The following is an 18,111-nucleotide window of genomic DNA, read 5'->3' on the forward strand; positions in this document are numbered from 1 at the left end:
GCTGGGAAGGTGGCTCAGTGGTGGAGAGCTTGCCTTGCATGCATGAGGCCCTGGGTTCGATTCCTCAGCACCACATAACCAAAAAGAACAAAAGCCGGAAGTGGCGCTGTGGCTCAAGTGGTAGAGCGCTAGCCTTGAGCTGAAGAGCTGAGGGACAGCGCCCAGGCCCAGAGTTCAGGCCCCACGACCAGACCGAAAAAAACAAAAACAAAAAAGCTTGACTGTTTTTTCCACCCTGAGTTGAAGTAAAACTTATTTCTCAGTGCTTCCACTGAGTCCTTCTTAAGATTGAGAATTTGCAGATATGATGAATTCTTTTTTTTTTTTTTTTTTGGGTCCGGTCATGGGGCCTGAACTCTGGGCCTGGGCGCTGTCCCTCAGCTCTTCAGCTCAAGGCCAGCACTCTACCACTTGAGCCATAGCGCCACTTCCGGCTTTTTTCTTTTTGCTTATGTGGTGCTGAGGAATTGAACCCAGGGCCTCATGTATGCAAGGCAAATGCTCTACCACTGAGCCACCTTCCCAACCGACAATGAATTCTGTTATGTGGACATTTGCCTCTAGAAATTGACTATAAGCCAGAGGTAGAACACTGAATAACCCCATATAAGAAATTCTGATTTGCTGCAAAGGGCTAACAAGGATGACATTACATACTTTCATCTCCCTGTTAAATTAATCAGTTTTATTGTATGTTTCCAGGAGTATATCCTTAAAGGAGTGGTGAATGCAGCACTTGGCCAGGAAATGGGTTCAGTGAGTATGGAATCACTAACTTCCATTGGTACTAACTCCAAAAACTGAGATGTGTGAAAAGATGTAAATGGATACCACAGGCAGCCAGTAACAGCCTTGCCAACAAATAGGCTCTTCTCCAGTCTTGCTATTTCTCCAAATCCCTTAGTCCAGATTCCATATAAACAACATTGTTATTCAGAAACACAACAACAACAACAAAAAGCTTTAACTTTAGCTGGTTTGGGAATGTGGCTTAGTGGTAGGGTACTTGCCTAGCATGAAGTTCTGAATTTGATTCCTCAGTACCACATAAACAGAAAAGGCTGGAAAGTAGTGTTGTGGCTCAAGTGGTAGAGTGCCAAGGTCCTGAGTTTAAGCCCCAGGACTGGCAAAAAAACAAAAAACAAAAAACCCCCAAAACAAAAAAACGAAACAAAAAAGCCAACTTGCTAGTTTGTTTTAAAAGAGCCCTATTTTCATAAAGGGCTTATATTTCATAGCAATCCAAAAGATCACTGCTATTTATTCTATTTTCTGTGACTTAAAAACCCTTGTACAAAAAACTGAAACAAAGCCGGGCGCTGGTGGCTCATGCCTGTAATCTTAGCTACTCAGGAGGCTGAGATCTGAGGATCACGGTTCTTAGCCAAGCCCGGGCAGGAAAGTCCATGAGACTCTTATCTCGAATAAACCACTAGAAGACCACAAGTGGCGCTGTGGCTCAAGTGATAGAGTGCTCGCCTTGAGCTGAAGAGTGCAGGGACAGCCCCCAAGCCCAGAGTTGAAGCCCCATGACTGACAAAAAAAAAAAAAACTAAAACAAAAACCCTTTACATCTCTGACCTATAGTTTTGGCATCTGTAATATAGGGAACATTGAAAATTGTTTCTTTAAGGAAGCTTTTAAAATTTACATATTATTTCCTAAGGTCCAGGAGACAACTCAGAACCTTACATGCATTCTACCACTGAACTTTTTTCTTATCTCCTCTAGGAAATTTTTTTTTTCCCCCTGGTTCTGGGGCTCGAACTCTAGGCTTAGGCACTCTCCCTGAGCTCCTTTTTGCCCAAAGCTAGCACCCTACAACTTGAGTGACAGAGCTACTTCTAGCTTTTTCTGTAATTAATTTGAAGTAAGAGTCTCACATCCTTTCCCAGGCTAGCTTCAAATCACCATCCTCAGACCTCAACTTCCTGAGTAGCTAGGATTACAGGCATGAGCTATCAGCACCTGGCTAGAATAGCTTTTTTATTTTTTTTTAAATTTAAATAAAAAATTTGTTTTTGCCAATCCTGGAGCTTGAAGTCAGGGCCTGGGCACTGTCCCTAAGCTACTGTTGCTCAAGGCTAGCACTATCACTTGAACCACAGTGCTACTTCCGGCGTTTTCTGTGTATGTGGTACTGAGGAATGAAACCCAGGGCTTCATGCATGCTAGGCAAGCACTCTACCATCAAGCCACATTCCCAGCCCAGGATAGCTTTTTAATAAATGCCAAAACACTGGAAAATTAGGCTCTTATTCAGGCCAAGTTTATTATGAAATAAAATGGGATATATATTTTTTTTGAATTTTTGCTGGTAATGGAGCTTGCATTCAGAGCATTACCCTTATTCAGTTTACCTGCTCATGGCAAAATGAAGATTTTTTTTTTTTTAATCTCAAGTTCTCTCTATACCACCTTTTATAGTAGCTCAGTCGTAAGTGCTACATAAGTAAATGAGTTCTTAAGGACTTCTTGTTATTGCCACAGCTTCTACACCAAGGTCAGATGTATAGCAGAGGCACATTAAAGATTTGTTGAATGAATTCATAGCCGGACACTAGTGGCTGATGCCTGTAATCCTAAATACTCAGGAGGCTGAGATCTGAGGATTGTGGTTCAAAACAGGAAAGTTTATGAGACTCTTATCAACAATAAACTACTCAAAAAAGCCGGAAGTAGCATTGTGGCTCAAGTGGTAGAGTGCTAACCTTTAGCACAGAGAGGCTCAGGGACAGAGCCCAAGGAACAGGGAACTCAGGCAGGCTTGAGTTCAAGCCCCAGGACTGGGCAATAGATAGATAGATAGATAGATAGATAGATAGATAGATAGATAGATAGATAGATAGATAGATAGATAGATAGATAGATAATAGATTCATTTAATGTAGGTACTTTCAGGATAGAATTGGGGATTTAGATCTCTTTATATATTGACCTATTCTATTGATCTAGTATAAGTTTTTTAATTTCATTTCAGGTTATTGTTTTCTATTCTAGTTGCTTACATTAATGAGAATTAGTACTATTTTCTAGCATAATTTAAAACAGGATGTGTATATATATCATATCATATATCATATATATGATATATTTCAGATGGCATCATGGCAAATATATTATAGCCATAGAATACAATATAAATAAACTATTTTACCTGATCTGTGTCTCAGTTCTGTTTGATTTTTCAGAGGGATCATATGAAGATTGCCCAGCAGTTCTTCCAGTTGGTGGGAGGCTCAGCTAGTGAATGTGGTATGTCTAAAATCTGTGTTTGAAAGCTCATAATTAGAGTTGAGCAGTACTGACTGGTAGAGTTATATTCTCTGTCTAGGGATATATATTAGGCTTTACCTTATGAAGCACAAGGTCAGAAACACTGGAATTGGCTCTCCAGAACATGTCAGCTAAAGTAGAGAGGTAAATAAATAAGTGAACGTATACTCTTTAGCTCCTGAAAGTTTTGTTTTAAATTGAATCAGTTTTAGTTACGAAATATTAAGATTTAGTGAATTTTTAACAGCTCCATACATATTTGCCTTTTTGACATGTCACACATATGGGTCACGGTTATTTAAAAAAATTGCCTGTAGTATTTTTTTTTTCTTTTTGCTTATGTGGTGCTGAGGAATCGAACCCAGGGCCTCAGGCATGCAAGGCAAGCGTTCTACCACTGAGCCACCTTCCCAGCCCAGCCTGTTGTATTTTTTTAATATAAAAAAATTAAAGCTGGGTACAGTAGGGTACACATACCTGTAATCCCAGCACTTAGAAGCCTGAGGCAGGAGTATTGTGAGTTTAAGGGCAACCTGAGATCCATAGTGAGACCCTGCATAAAAACGTTAACAGTGTAAGATTTAAGAACGAGCCACGCAAAGCATAAATATACCTATACAACCTGTCTGTGGGTACCATAGACAACTACTCTAATTAACAGTGTTCATCCTGAACAGATTGTTAAATATTCTTACCACAATGGAAATTCACAAATTTTCACCAACATTTATATGAATATTTCCTTCCCAATGTCATTCATCCATTCAACAAAAATTTATTGAGATATTGAACACATATATGAAGAACATTTCCTTCCAAATGTCATTCATCCATTCAACAAAAATTTATTGAAGTATCTTTACCCTTGTGGAGCATATGTCCAGTGTGACAGAAAACAACATGACTTATAAATACATAGTATATCAGACTGTGATATAGTGTCGTGGTAAAAAAAAAAGTGAAATGGGCCAGGTGCCAGTGGCTCACCCCTGTAATCCTAGCTACTCAGGCAGCTGAGATCTGAGGATCTACTGCTTGAACCACAGCACCACTTCTGGTTTTCAAGTGGTTAATTGGAGATAAGGGTCTCATGGACTTTCCTGCCTGGGCTGGCTTTGAACCACGATACTCAGATCTCAGCCTCCTGAGTAGCTAGGATTACAGGGCAAATTATTTCTTAATTCAAGATTAGAGGTGCCAGGTTGTTTTAAACAGACAAAAATGGACATCCGCCACATAAACTTATTTGTAGATGTTGGAATTGGATGGAAGAATCCACACCTGGAAAATGATGTGGAGACTGCTGTAACCAGAGACTGCTGTAACACTGCGGAGCATGTGTTCAGTTTGGACTCTGGTGTTAAACCCCTCACAGAGATGCTTAGTCTCCCCGCTAGGACTGCGACCCCTGTTAAATGCTAAAGACAACTTTTTTGCTTAATGACCCCACAAGGTTTTCTTTTCCCTCCCTTTCAGATACAATACCAGGGAGGCAGTGCATGGCTTCCTGTTTCTTCCTACTGAAGCAATTTGATGATGTCTTGATTTACCTCAACTCATTTAAGGTCAGTATAGAATTATTTATGTGACCTTTTGTTAGAAGTTACAATGTTCTTACAGATAGTCCTTTTTCCTCTGGTGGCATTACTAACATCAATAAATTAATCTAATTCCTAGGAATACTTTTATGTGCATAATCAATGAAACTGATTTTTTTTTGTATTGTTTCTCTTTTTAAACAAAATTTATTGTTAAGGAGCTGGGAAGGTGGCTCTGTGGTAGAGTGCTTGCCTCACGTTCATAAGGCCCTGGGTTCCATTCCTCAGCACCACAAACACAGAAAAAGCCAGAAGTGGCGCTGTGGCTCAAGTGGTAAAGCATTAGCTTGAGCTGAAGAGCCGAGGACAGCACCTAGGCCCAGAGTTCAAGTCTTATAACCAACACCAAAAAAAATATATTATTAAAAAATTCATTTTATTAAAAAATTCATTGTAATTATAACCCCTCTATATGGTATTTTCACAATTAAGAAAATAAAATAAAAAATTCATTGTGGCTGGGTAGGTGGCTCAGTGGTAGAGTGCTTGCCTCGCATGCATAAGGCCCTGGGTTCCATTCCTCAGCACCACATACACAGAAAAAGCAGGAAGTGGTGCTGTGGCTCAAGTGGTAGAGCACTAGCCTTGAGCTGAAGAGCTGAGGGACAGTGCCCAGGACCAGAGTTCAAGCCCCACAACCTGCAAAAAAAAAAAAAAAAAAAAAAAAAAATATATATATATATATAGTGGGAATGTGGTTTAGTGGTAGAGTGCTTACCTAGCATCATGAAGCCCTGGGTTCAATTCCTCAGTACCACATAAACTGAAAAAGACTGAAGTAGTGATGTAGCTCAAGTGGTAGAGTACTCACCTTGAGCAAAAGAAGCTCAAGGACAGTGCCCAGGCTCTGAGTTCAAGACCCAGGACTGGCAAAAATAAATAAATAAATAAATAATACATATCTATATATATGTATATATATAAGTATATATATATATATATATATTTACTATAGAGTTGATATACAGAGGGGTTACAGTTACATAAGTCAGATGAGGGGCTGGGAAGATGGCTCAGTGGTAGAGTGCTTGCCTTGCATGCCTGAGGCCCTGGGTTCGATTCCTCAGCACCACATAAGCAAAATGAAAAAAGCCGGAAGTGGCACTGTGGCTCAAGTGGTAGAGCGCTAGCCTTGAGCTGAAGAGCTGAGGGACAGCGCCCAGGCCCAGAGTTCAGGCCCCACAACCAGACCCCCCACCCCCCCAAAAAAAAGTCAGATGAGTACATTTCCTTTTAGACAATGCCACCCATAATTGGTTTTATATTTTAAATATTAAGCTCAACATGACCTGTTCCTTTTTTTAGAGTTACTTCTATAACGATGACATCTTTAACTTTAATTATGCCCAAGCCAAAGCTGCAACAGGTAATACCAGTGAGGGAGAGGAGGTAGGTATCTCCTTTTTTGTTGTTTGTAAATGATATTTATTAAGGTACCTGCTTTTGAGAGCAGTTGAATGATTCTGTCTAAAGCATTCTTATCTTTTTCTCACTAAAATAAAATGGTCGTGTTAAGTCTAGTAGTATATACCTATAATCCCAGGTACTTGGGAGGTATAAATGGAAGGATTGTAAATTAATGCTATCCAGGGCAAAAAAAGAGACACACTATTTGTTTGTTTGTTTTTGGTGGTTTGTTGTTGCTGATCTTGTTGTTTTTGCAGGTTCTGGGGCTTGAACTTTGGGCGTAGGTGCTGTCCTGAGCTTCTTTTGCTCAAGGAGAACACACTATCATTTGAGCCACAGTGACACTTCTGGCTTTTTTGAGTAGTTTATTGGAGATAAGAATCTCACGGAGTTTTCTGCCCAGGCTGGTTTTGAACCTCGATCCTCAAATCTCAGCCTCCTGAGTAGCTAGGATTATAGGCATGAGCCACTGGCATCCAGTGAGAGAGCCTATATGAAAAAATAAACTGAAATGAAGCGAGCTTGGAATGTGACACAAGTGGTCCAGCCCTTGCTAGCCTGAATTTAAACACCAGTAGGGCCAAAAGCTTTTAAAATGAAATAAATCAATAAAAGGGTCAAGGATGAAGGACTATTAAAGAGTCTTTGATTTTATTTTAGGGTACATTAAAAAGCAAAAGGTTATAGGTTGCATGGTTGTCCTAATTTTTTTTCGGCCAGTCATGGGACCTGAACTCTGGGCCTGGGCACTGTCCCTCAGCTCCTCAGCTCAAAGCTAACACTCTACCACTTGAGCCACAGTGCCACTTCCAGCTTTTTCTGCTTATGTGGTACTGAGGAATCAAACCCAGGGCCTCATGCATGCAAGGCAAGCACTCTACCACTGAGACACCTTCCCAGCCCTGCCCTCATTTTTTATTGTGCCCATAAATCTACAAGTAAACACACTGGATGGTAAAGGACAAAAAAAAAATACACTTGGACATAATAAATTGTACAGGACTCTAGACATTCACACAGTGAGACCAAAGGAAGATATTCTTAGGAAAGTATCACAAAAGCTCAATATCTATGTGCAAATGATCTTAAAATGATGTTTATTGAAATGAACTCCAAGAAATAGAAACAAGACTGCAAGGTTCTCCAAAAGGAGACGCCACATGGTTCAGGCAGAAAAGAGTTAATTGGGAGGAGAGCAAACTGCCAGCCCACAGGAGATTGATGTGTGCAGAAAGAGAAGAAAAGAGAAAAGCAGCCAGGTGCTGGTGGCTCTTGCCTGTAATCCTAGCTACTCAGGAGGCTGAGATCTGAGGATCGAGGTTCATAGACAGCCCACACAAGAAAGTCTGCAAGACTTCTCTCCAATTAACCACCAGGAAACCGGAAGTGGCACTGTGGCTCAAGTGGTAAGAATGCTAGCCTTGAGCTGAAGAGCTGAGGGACAGTACCCAGGCCCAGAGTTCAAGCCCCACCACTGACAAAAAATAAAATAAATAAAAGAGGAAAACAGAAGGAGGGAATTTGTGGTTGAATGAGATTATATAGGGAAAGGCTGGGAGATGTGACCACGGCAGATGGGAAGTGATCTCAGAACCTGGGAAACATCACTGTCTAAAGGAGGTGTGAACTGGGGAGGAAGGGGGGTGGGGGATGGGGTGAGGATGGCAGGTTGGGGGGTGTTCAGGAAGTGACCTCAGGGGATAAGGAAGCAACCTCAGAGTCTGGGGTCCTTTGCTTACTCCCAGTCAGATGATTACTGGTTGCAGGCAGGTGATTTTTGGTTAGGCTGCATGCTGTCTTTCCACAAAGAGGATGATGGGAGAGGGAGCTGTTCTTCCTGGCAGACATAACAAAGGTTTTTTTGTTGTTGTTCTTTACTTTTTTTCCTCTCCTTTGTAGCTGTTTTTGTTTTCTGTTTCTTTTGTCTTGTATGTAAGTTTATCTAATTGGGGGAGGGTTAAAGGGAAATGGTGGGACAGGCTGGGCGCTGGGGGCTCACGCCTGTCATCCTAGCTACTCACGAGGCTGAGGCGTGAGGATTATGGTTCAAAGCCAGCCTGGGCAAGAAAGTTCATGAGACTCTTATCTCCAGTTAACCACCAGAAAACCAGAAGTGGCGCTGTGGCTCAAGTGGTAGAGCACTAGCTTTGAGCTGAAAAGCTCAGGGAAAACGACCAGGCCCAGAGTTCAAGCCCCATGACCAACAACAAAAAGAAATGGTGGGACAAAGGGTGAACAAATGCAGCAGTGATACTCATTAGACACTGTTGAAAATGACTATACAACTTATGGGTGGGCTCGGAGGGGAAAACTGGGAGAGAATGAAGGAAGAGGTGACACTATTCAAAAAGAAATGTACTCGTTACCTGACTTATGTAATAACCCCTCTGTACATCACCTTTACATAACAATTTAAACAAAAATCTCAAGGTTGGCCGGGCACTGGTACCTCAGGCTTATTATCCTAGCTCCTCAGGAGGCTGAGTTCTCAGGATTACTGTTCAAAGCCAGCCCAGGTAGGAAAATCTGTGAGTCTCTTAGCTCCAATTAACCACCAGAAAACCAGAAGTGGAGCTGTGGCTCAAAGTAATAGAGCAGTAGTCTTGAGCAAAAATGCACATAGTGCCCAGTCCTCAAGTTCAAGCCCCACAACTGACAAAAAAAAAAAGCACAAGATGAATAGACAAAGATTTTATAATAGGAATAATAATTTCCCTTTTTGAATAGTTTTTTAGAAGAAAAAAGTTATGTACAAAGAAGTATACAAAGCAAGCCTAGCCATATAACCAGTACATAGCTAACAAAACAATGTTACCATAACATCATAACTCACACAACACTTTGCTTTCTTCTTCTTTTCTTTTTTTGGTCGGTTGTGGGGCTTGAACTCGGGGCTTGGGTGCTATCCCTCAGCTCTTCAGCTCAAGGCAAGCGCTCTATCGCTTGAGCCACAGCACCACTTCTGGTTTTCTAGTGGTTTATTAGAATAGATAAGAGTCTCACGGACTTTCCTTGTTGGGGCTGGCTTTGAACCGTGATCCTCAGATCTCAGCCTCCTCAGTACCTAGGATTACAGGTGTACGCTACCGGCACCCAGCTCTTTTTTTTTTTCTCTCTCTTTTCTTTTTTTTTTTTGGGGGGGGGTCCGGTCGTGGGGCCTGAACTCTGGGCCTGGGCGCTGTCCCTCAGCTCTTTAGCTCAAGGCTAGCGCTCCACCACTGAGCCACCTTCCCAGCCCCTTTCTTTTCTTTCTTTTTTTTTTTTTTCTTGTCATTTGTGGGGCTTGAACTCTGGGCCTGGGCACTGTCCTTGCGTTCTTCAGCTCAAGGTGAGCATTCTACCGCTTGAGCCACAGCGCCACTTCCGGTTTTCTGGTGGTTTATTGGAGATATGAGTTTCACAGACTTTGCTGCCCAGGTTGGCTTTGAACCACATCTCAGCCTCCTGAGCAGCTAGGATTACAGGTGTGAGCCACCAGCACCCGCCTACACTTTTCTTTTTAAGTCAGTCCCCTTCTGCCAGAGTTAACCACAGTCCTCGCTTCAAGCTCCATGGAGGATGTGTTTAAATTATCTTATTTTCCCATTAATCGGTAAGGCTATAGTGATCATCAGCCCAAGGCACGCTGATACATCTGTGTAAACACACACAAACACATACACACACAAACACACGTCCACACAGTGGCTGCAAAGCCAGCCTCGTGTTTATCCTTCTCTTTCCTCGTGTTGCAGGTGTTCCTCCTGATTCAAAGTGAGAAGATGAAAAATGATTACATTTACCTCAGTTGGTTAGCTCGGTGCTGTAAGTCTTCTTTTAAATAACAGGAATCTTTTTGTTTGTATCTTTTTTTTTTTTTTTGTACCAATCTTGGGGGCTTGAACTCAGGGCCTGGGCACTGTCCCTGAACTTCTTTGGCTCAAGGCTAGCACTCTACCACTTGAGCCACAGCGCCACTTCTGGCCTTTTCTGTTTATGTGGTACTGAGGGCTAGAACCCAGGGCTTCATGCATGCTAGGCAAGTACTCTGCCACTGTCACATTCTTAGCCCCAGGCTTTTGTAGTTACAGAAAAATTTTAGGCTGAAACTATGAAGAGATTGGCTGAATAGTAGGTACTGGTACTTTCTTTTAAGAATATGGGCATGGTGGTGTATACCTGTAATGCTAGCACTTAGGAAGCTGAGACAGGAGGAGAGTGAATTCTAGGACAGCCTGTGCAACATAGTGAGACACTGTCTCAAAAATACTGTAAGGATAAATCTTTGTTTCTTTTTTGTAGATATCATGAATAAGAAACCAAGACTAGCCTGGGAACTTTATCTCAAGATGGAAACCTCTGGTGAATCCTTTAGTCTCTTGCAGCTCATTGCTAATGACTGTTACAAGGTAATTTTGAGTGAAAGTAAATAGAAAAAGTGACAATCAGTATCCCATTGATGTATTAGCTAAGTATTAGGGAGAAGTATCCTAGATGCAGAGTAGCTATTGGTAAGGAGATTTGCATGATGATGTCAGAAATACCATTCTCTTTATGAATGATCTGAACTCAGAGATGGGCAGATTTCAGTTTTACCCATATATGAGTTTTAGATTTCTAAAGGCTATGAATTTTTAGTGGTTGAAACTGCAGATCTAAAACTCAGGAAAGAGTCCTGTTGATGTCTACAGATATAAATTAGGACTCATCACCAACACTTAAGTAGAAATCAAAGCTCTCAAAAGTAATGAGAGAGCTGGGTGCAAGTGGATAATGCCTATAATCCTAATTGTTTAGTAGGCTAAGATCTGAGGATCACAGTTCTAAGCCAAGCCGGGCAGCAAAGTTCACAATATCTTTTTTTTTTTTGGTCGGTCATGGGTCCTGAACTCTGGGCCTAAGCACTGTCCCTCAGCTCTTCAGCTCAAGGCTAACGCCCTACCACTTGAGCCAAAGCGCCACTTCCAGCTTTTTCTGCTTATGTGGTGCTGAGGAATCGAACCCAGGGCCTCATGCATGCAAGGCAAGCACTCTACCACTGAGCCTCCTTCCCAGCTCCAGTTCACAATATATTATCTCCAATTAACAGCCAGAAAAAGCCAGAAGTGGAGCTGTAGCTCAAGTGTTAGAGCACTAGCCTTGAGTCCAAAAGCTCAAGGACAGTACCCAGTTCATGCCCAAGTCTGGCACACAAAAAATTAAATAAATAAAGCAAATAACCAGAAACAGAAGTGGAGTTGTGACTGAAGTGGTAGAATGTCAGCTTTGAGTGAAAAAGCCAAGCAAGAGGCCAAGGCACTGAGTTCAACCCTGGGTACTGGCACCAAATACATCCAAGTAGAAGCTATCATGACAAAGAGGAGATAGTGAGGGGAGGAAAGATATTACATATATACTTCTACAAATACATACCTATATATGTGTGTATATATAACACATACATGTATAATTATTTATATTTAAATCATTCATATAAAATCAGCTTATATTCTTGCTTTATTAGGAAATGAAATTCAAGTTTCAAGCCAAAAATTTTGTCATTTCCATGTGCATTTATATATTTAAGTTAAATGTATATGTTTATTTTAAATGTTGAGTTGTTTGCATGAAACATTTATGTGTGTCATATAGTTGTGCTTGTCTGTGTGCTTGGTACCATGATGTCTAATCTTTTGCGCGTAACTGTCAGCACACACTTGTTTTGTTCAGATGGGCCAGTTTTACTATTCAGCCAAAGCCTTTGACGTCCTGGAGAGACTTGATCCCAACCCTGAATACTGGGAAGGCAAAAGGGGCGCATGTGTGGGCATTTTCCAGATGATCTTAGCAGGGAGGGAACCCAAGTAAGTAATCCAACAGGCACTACTGCCTCTCAATTTGCTGTTGTATAGTGGGCAATAATTGTGTCCTTTGATGATATCTTTCTGTTGTTGTTGTTGTTGTAGGGCTTGAACTCAGGGCCTGGGTGTTGTCTCTGAGCCTCTTTGTGCTCAAGGCTAGTGCTCTACCACTTGAGCCACAGCACCACTTATGTTTATTGAGTGATTAATTGAAGATAAGAGTCTCATGGGGACTTTTCTGCCCTGGCTGACTTGGAGCCATGATCCTCAGATCTCAGCCTTCTCAGTAGCTAGTATTACAGGTGTGAGCCATCAGTGCCTGGCTGATGATACCTTCTGTAAACACGAAATTAAAAATCTGCTTTAGAATGATACAAAAAGTTAAAAAAAAAATTTTTTTTTTTTTTTGAGTCTGGTCATGGGGCCTGAACTCTGGGCCTCATGCTGTCCCTCATCTCTTTAGCTCAAAGCTAGCGCTCTACCACTTGAGCCATATTGCCACTTCTGGCTTTTTTCTTTTTGCTTATGTGGTGCTGAGGAATCGAACCCAGGGCCTCATGCATGCAAGGCAAGCGCTGTACCACTGAGCCACCTTCCCAGCCCCTGAAATGTTTAAGATTAGTATATGATCATTTTTCTTAAGAATTGCCTTTATTTTATGGAATAAAATCATCCTAAATTATATTTATTGGGAGCATTGAGTATAGTTAAACTTGGAAATGAAAGGGCAAATTGTATATTTGGTTTCAAAGGAATACCCACTTTCATAAACAAAATGGTTTATACTCTTCTATTTTCTTTGCCTATTGGATTTTTTTTTTTTGCTAGTCATGGTGCCTGAACTCTGGGCCTGAGCATTGTCCCTCAGCTCTTCAGCTCAAGGGTAGTGCTCTACCACTTGAGCCACAGCACCACTTCCAGCTTTTTCTGCTTATGTGGTGCTGAGGAATTGAACCCAAGGCCTCATGCATGCAAGGCAAGCACTCTACCACTGAGCCACGTTCCCAGCCCCGCCTATTGGATTTTTTATGTATGTATGTGTTACTTAGTTTAGACCTCAAAAAATTAGAGATAGCATGGATGTGGTTGATAATCCTGATATTTCTTCCATCTTGTTATAGTCCAGAAAATTCTAAGCCATTAGATTATATAAAGCTCCATTTGAACAAAAATTAAAAGACTTCAAATTCAGGCTCTAAAAATAGTTTCACATAATGCATTTGTTACTGATGTATACGAATAAGAAATGTAATAATTTTTTAAGCAAATAATCTTACAACGATTACTTCCTGCCTTGTATCTACTTCCAATTCTAAATAAGTTTCAGAGCATTTAGTCAGGTAAAGAAAGTTGCTTATGCTGGGTGCCAGGCTCACTCCTGTAATCCTAGCTACTCAGGAGGCTGAGATCTGAGGATCGTGGTTCAAAGCCAGGCTGGGCAGAAAAGTCTGTGAGACTTTTATCTCCAATAAACCACTAGAAAATGGGAAGTGGTGCTGTGGCTCAAGCAGTAGAGTGCTCATCTTGAGCACAGGGACAGCACCCAAGCCCAAAGTTCAATCCTCATGACCAACCCCCCCCACCAAAAAAAAACCAATCTGAGTGTTTACCAAATCTTAGTATTTGATGCTCTTTTCTTCCATCTGTATTATGTAGGCCTTTCTTGAATAAATTTCTTTTTTGTTGGTTTGTTTGTTTGTTTTTGGCCGGTCATGGCGCCTACCACTTGAGCCATAGCGCCACTTCTGGCTTTTTCTGTTTATGTGGTACTGAGGAATCGAACCCAAGGCCTCATGCATGCAAGGCAAGCACTCTACCACTGAGCCACCTTCCCAGCCCTTGAATAAATTTCTTGATGAAATATTATGATACCCCACTTAAAATGGTTACCAACTTAAATCTAAGACTCAGACAAATAATATGTCTTGTTAGTAATGTAGCTAGAATTTGAATCCAACTCACTAAGTCCAACTCCTGGATATTCTACTACTATTTTTATTTCTGCACCTCTTCCTCCTCCTTATCTTTTCTCCATCTCCTTATCCCCTTCTTTTTCTCCTCCTCCTCCCCTCTCCCTCCCTACCTCTTCCTTCTCTCCTTTCCTCTTCCTCCTCCTCTTCCTTACCTTCTTGTTTCTTATTGTACTGGAGTAAGAACTCAACCTCCTGCTCATGGATGTACACTTTCTACCTTTTTATGCAAAATAAATATAGAAATAGGAATAGTTAGATCATCTCAAAAGAATAAAAAGATGGGGGAGATGGGGGGGTGGGAGATGGGAAGAGATGGGAAAGGGAAACAAAGGAGGAGGCAACAATGCTTGATAAGAAATGTACTCATCGGGCTGGGAAGGTGGCTCAGTGGTAGAGCGCTTGCCTTGCATGCATGAGGCCCTGGGTTCAATTCCTCAGCACCACATAAGGAAAAAGCCGGAAGTGGCGCTGTGGCTCAAGTGGTAGAGCGCTAGCCTTGAGCTGAAGAGCTGAGGGACAGCGCCCAGGCCCAGAGATCAGGCCCCACAGCCGGACCCAAAAAAAAAAAAAAAAAAGAAATGTACTCATTATCTTGCCCATGCAATTGTAACCCCTCCATATGGTATTTTCACAATAAAAAAAAAGAATAAAAAGATGAATAGTATGTGTAGATAATATTGATAAGGAAAACTTGGGTTGACAGGATGGATTGCACAGAATTTCCATTTTGTACTGCCAATACCAGAATAGAAAGTTAGGAAGGTTGTAGTTGGATTGTGAGTACACAGTAATCTATTACTCTGCCTTACGAGAAGTACACTTACAGACGGGCACCAGTGGCTCACGCCTGTAATCCTAGCTACTCAGGAGGCTGAGATCTGAGGATCACGGTTCAAAGCCAGCCTGGGCAGGAAAGTCCATGAGACTCTATCTCCAATAAACCACTAGAAAACTGGAAGTGGTGCTGTGGCTCAAGCAGTCGAGCACTCGCCTTGAGCTGAAGAGTGCAGGGAAAATACCCAGGCCCAGAGTTCAAGCCCCACAATCGACAAAAAAAAAAAGAAGTACACTTACAAATTTACAAAGTTACAAATTATAGTACAGTAATAAAGTACTGCAAGCTCTATATCAAACTGCTATAAGTTAATAAAGTGTGAACATTGTGCATACTGTACTTTATACAGTTACAAAGTTATACATTAATTTTGTCAATTTTTATTCTTTATTGAAACATTTTGCTATTCCAACCTTTTTCTCAGAGAGACGCTTCAAGAAGTTCTCCATTTACTGAGAAGCACAGGTAATACCCAAGTGGAATATATCATCCGAATCATGAAGAAATGGGCCAAAGAAAACAGAGTGTCTATCTGAAATAGCTCCATGGTCTAAGCCTAAGGATCAGCTTCAACTTTGACATAACATTGGAAAACATTTTCCTTAAGTTGAATCAAAGATACAGGGCTCTACTTGATTGACATGGACCATCCTTGCTCAAGACCTAAGATCAGTGACTGACTTGAGACCTAGGTCCCTGACCTAACCAAGTACCATAGTCTGTGCTGTGGCCCTGTTATGATCCTACCAGCAATAAGTCATTGGATTTACTTGGTGCCTTTCTTCAGAGTACTGTCATGTAATTTACTGACATTTCTCTTCTTTTCATGTTAGGATTTCATGGTATTGTCTCTAGTGCAATAAGTGACTTTGATGATAAAGAATCACTATCATTTTGTCATCTTACCATCTCTCATTTCCAAATATTATCCTGTTTGTTTGTTTGTTTGTTTTGAGGGAATTCCATAAAGAGTTTTATAACACATTTCTGAATTTTGGGAGAACAGGATTTTTATTAACTAGCCGTGTGACACTAAGGATGGCCAGAAGATTCTCTATCAAACTGTCCCGCCATCCCTGGAAAAGATGCCTGCGGGGTTCCACTCTCTCAGGAATTGATTGTCCATGATACTAATGTTAATGTTACAGTAGAGTCTAATGAGTTCTGCGGTTTTTTAAAAGGTAAGTACTATGAAAAAAAATCGTGTAATGTCTCTAAAGGAATTCATGAAACAAAGTCTACAAATCTCATTAGTCATCTCTTCACTGTGTTTAGGTAACCAAGATAGTTGGGTTTAACTATATCTGCTGAGTAAGCACACACTTTGAAACTAGGGATACCACATTTATATGTAGTTACCATAGGCACTTATTCCTGTGAGTCATACTGGGATGGTGGCCTCTTGGAGACCTCCTCATGGCTGGACTTCATATGGTCGCTGAGCTCTCTTAACATACACCTCCTCTACAGCTGAGCATTCCTAGGCTCATAGCCTATTTCAGGAGATGGATCCACATCCATCTACACATTAATTACCTTTGTTTCGATATCATATCATTTTCATCAGTTTAATATACCCACTGTGACATCTAGAAAGTGCGCAGCCATCCCTATCCACCATAAAATGGATGTGAATTCCTTGAGGCAGTCACGTCAGAAGAATTCTATTATTCTTTTATTGCATTAGTTTTCCTCTTGTCCCCAGCATCCCCTTGGGGATGGCAGCGTCCTATAGAATGGCAATGGGCATCCAGCCAGACTCAGAGTAGCCCAGGAGAGACAGAGGCCACTGAAGATAACCTTACTTCTGGACGGTGGTAAGGGTCCTTCTCTATTGAGGAAGATGGCCAGCCTGCTTACGTTTTATATTCCATTCAGATGTAATCATTCTAGAGCACAAATCAAGATCAACTGGCCAGGCTGGGAATATGGCTTAGTGGTAGAGTGCTTACCTTGCATGCATGAGGCCCTGGGTTCGATTCCTCAGCACCACATAAGCAAAAAGAAAAAAAAAATCATTCCTGTAAAATTTTACCTTGCTTAACCCATTGGGCAACACAATAATGGGAAAGACCGACAGATCTCCTCAGTAGCTTTTGGCAATTAAATTTGTCTTCCAATGAATTGCTATGATTTTTAAATTTTCTTAACTTGCAAAGATTTTCTACTAATGGTGATTTACTGTTAAATGAGTTTTTATTGAATTTAACAATTTACTATTCATCCTGACATTTTCTTGTCTTTTAGTGGGGAAAAACATATTCCAAAAAGTAGCAGAATCTTAGGCTAATTTTTTTAAAGCTTTTAGTGTACAAGGTTGAGCCAGAAACATACAGATTCATTTAAATAGAAGTATATCCCATTCTATCATTCTATCATTAAGGGAACTGCTTCTGAATTTCTTGTAAGTGTTTAAGGCTGCAGGTTGTCTTCTCCCATGTGGTAATGGGGAGAGAGGAAAGTCCGGGCTTAGGAATGTAATATGATGTATATAGTTTGTATCATCAATGTACTATTTATAGCTTGAAGCATACATTACTCGCAAATGGGAAACAAACTCTTTTGCAATTATTTTTGTACCTCAAAATAATTATTACACACCACTGTATCATATTCCAATTAAAGTTTATTACTTGGTTTTTACCATGGCATTCTGTTTCATGTGTTAAGTGAAGGACCTTGGTTATGTCATGAGCCATCTCCCTTTCTTTCCTGGCACTAGAGTGAAGGTAGGAAAAGAAAAGTTTTGAGCCCCACAGATTACTAACCACAATAGAGGAAAGTAGGTATTTCCTAAGAAGCTTTTTCCACTTAAGAGCTGGTGAATCTAGGTTTGGCTCTTTGCTGAATTACAGTCTGCTCAGAAGTTGTATGAGCAGGACATAGTACAATGCCTCACGTATAAAACACTCTTAATTACTTGCTGGCTAAAGAACTACACATTTGATAACTGGTGGAGCAAGGGAATTGAGAGATCAGACTTCATGGATCTAATGATCATTGTGTTGTGTGCTAAGCCTATGCAGGGTACAGCAGATGTTAAGAGAACTAGTGCACAAGCCTGGCCCTTGCAAAGTCAGTCTGATAGCTGGATATAGTACGTGATTTATTTTTTATTTTTATTTTTTTTAGGGTCCGGTCGTGGGGCCTGAACTCTGGGCCTGGGCGCTGTCCCTCAGCTCTTCAGCTCAAGGCTAGCGCTC

General features: G+C 41.0%; 1 protein-coding gene across 2 annotated transcripts in view; it reads left to right on the forward strand.

The window, feature by feature from the left end:
* The window catches only part of Ttc26 (tetratricopeptide repeat domain 26), a 45,901-nt gene extending 28,350 nt beyond the window's left edge, over window positions 1-17,551 (forward strand). For both annotated transcript variants that reach the window (XM_042677048.1, XM_042677047.1), the window contains exons 11-18: window positions 703-756; window positions 3,192-3,255; window positions 4,753-4,841; window positions 6,180-6,263; window positions 10,016-10,085; window positions 10,563-10,669; window positions 11,970-12,103; window positions 15,333-17,551. In XM_042677048.1, coding sequence (XP_042532982.1) covers window positions 703-756; window positions 3,192-3,255; window positions 4,753-4,841; window positions 6,180-6,263; window positions 10,016-10,085; window positions 10,563-10,669; window positions 11,970-12,103; window positions 15,333-15,444 — 714 coding nt within the window. In that variant the 3' untranslated portion in view covers window positions 15,445-17,551. The remainder of the gene's footprint in view (window positions 1-702; window positions 757-3,191; window positions 3,256-4,752; window positions 4,842-6,179; window positions 6,264-10,015; window positions 10,086-10,562; window positions 10,670-11,969; window positions 12,104-15,332) is intronic.
* Window positions 17,552-18,111: the final 560 nt, after the last annotated feature.

The sequence above is a fragment of the Dipodomys spectabilis genome, unplaced genomic scaffold (genome assembly GCF_019054845.1).
Source record: "Dipodomys spectabilis isolate Male_0828 unplaced genomic scaffold, ASM1905484v1 ptg000034l, whole genome shotgun sequence".
NCBI classification, from domain to species: domain Eukaryota; kingdom Metazoa; phylum Chordata; class Mammalia; order Rodentia; family Heteromyidae; genus Dipodomys; species Dipodomys spectabilis.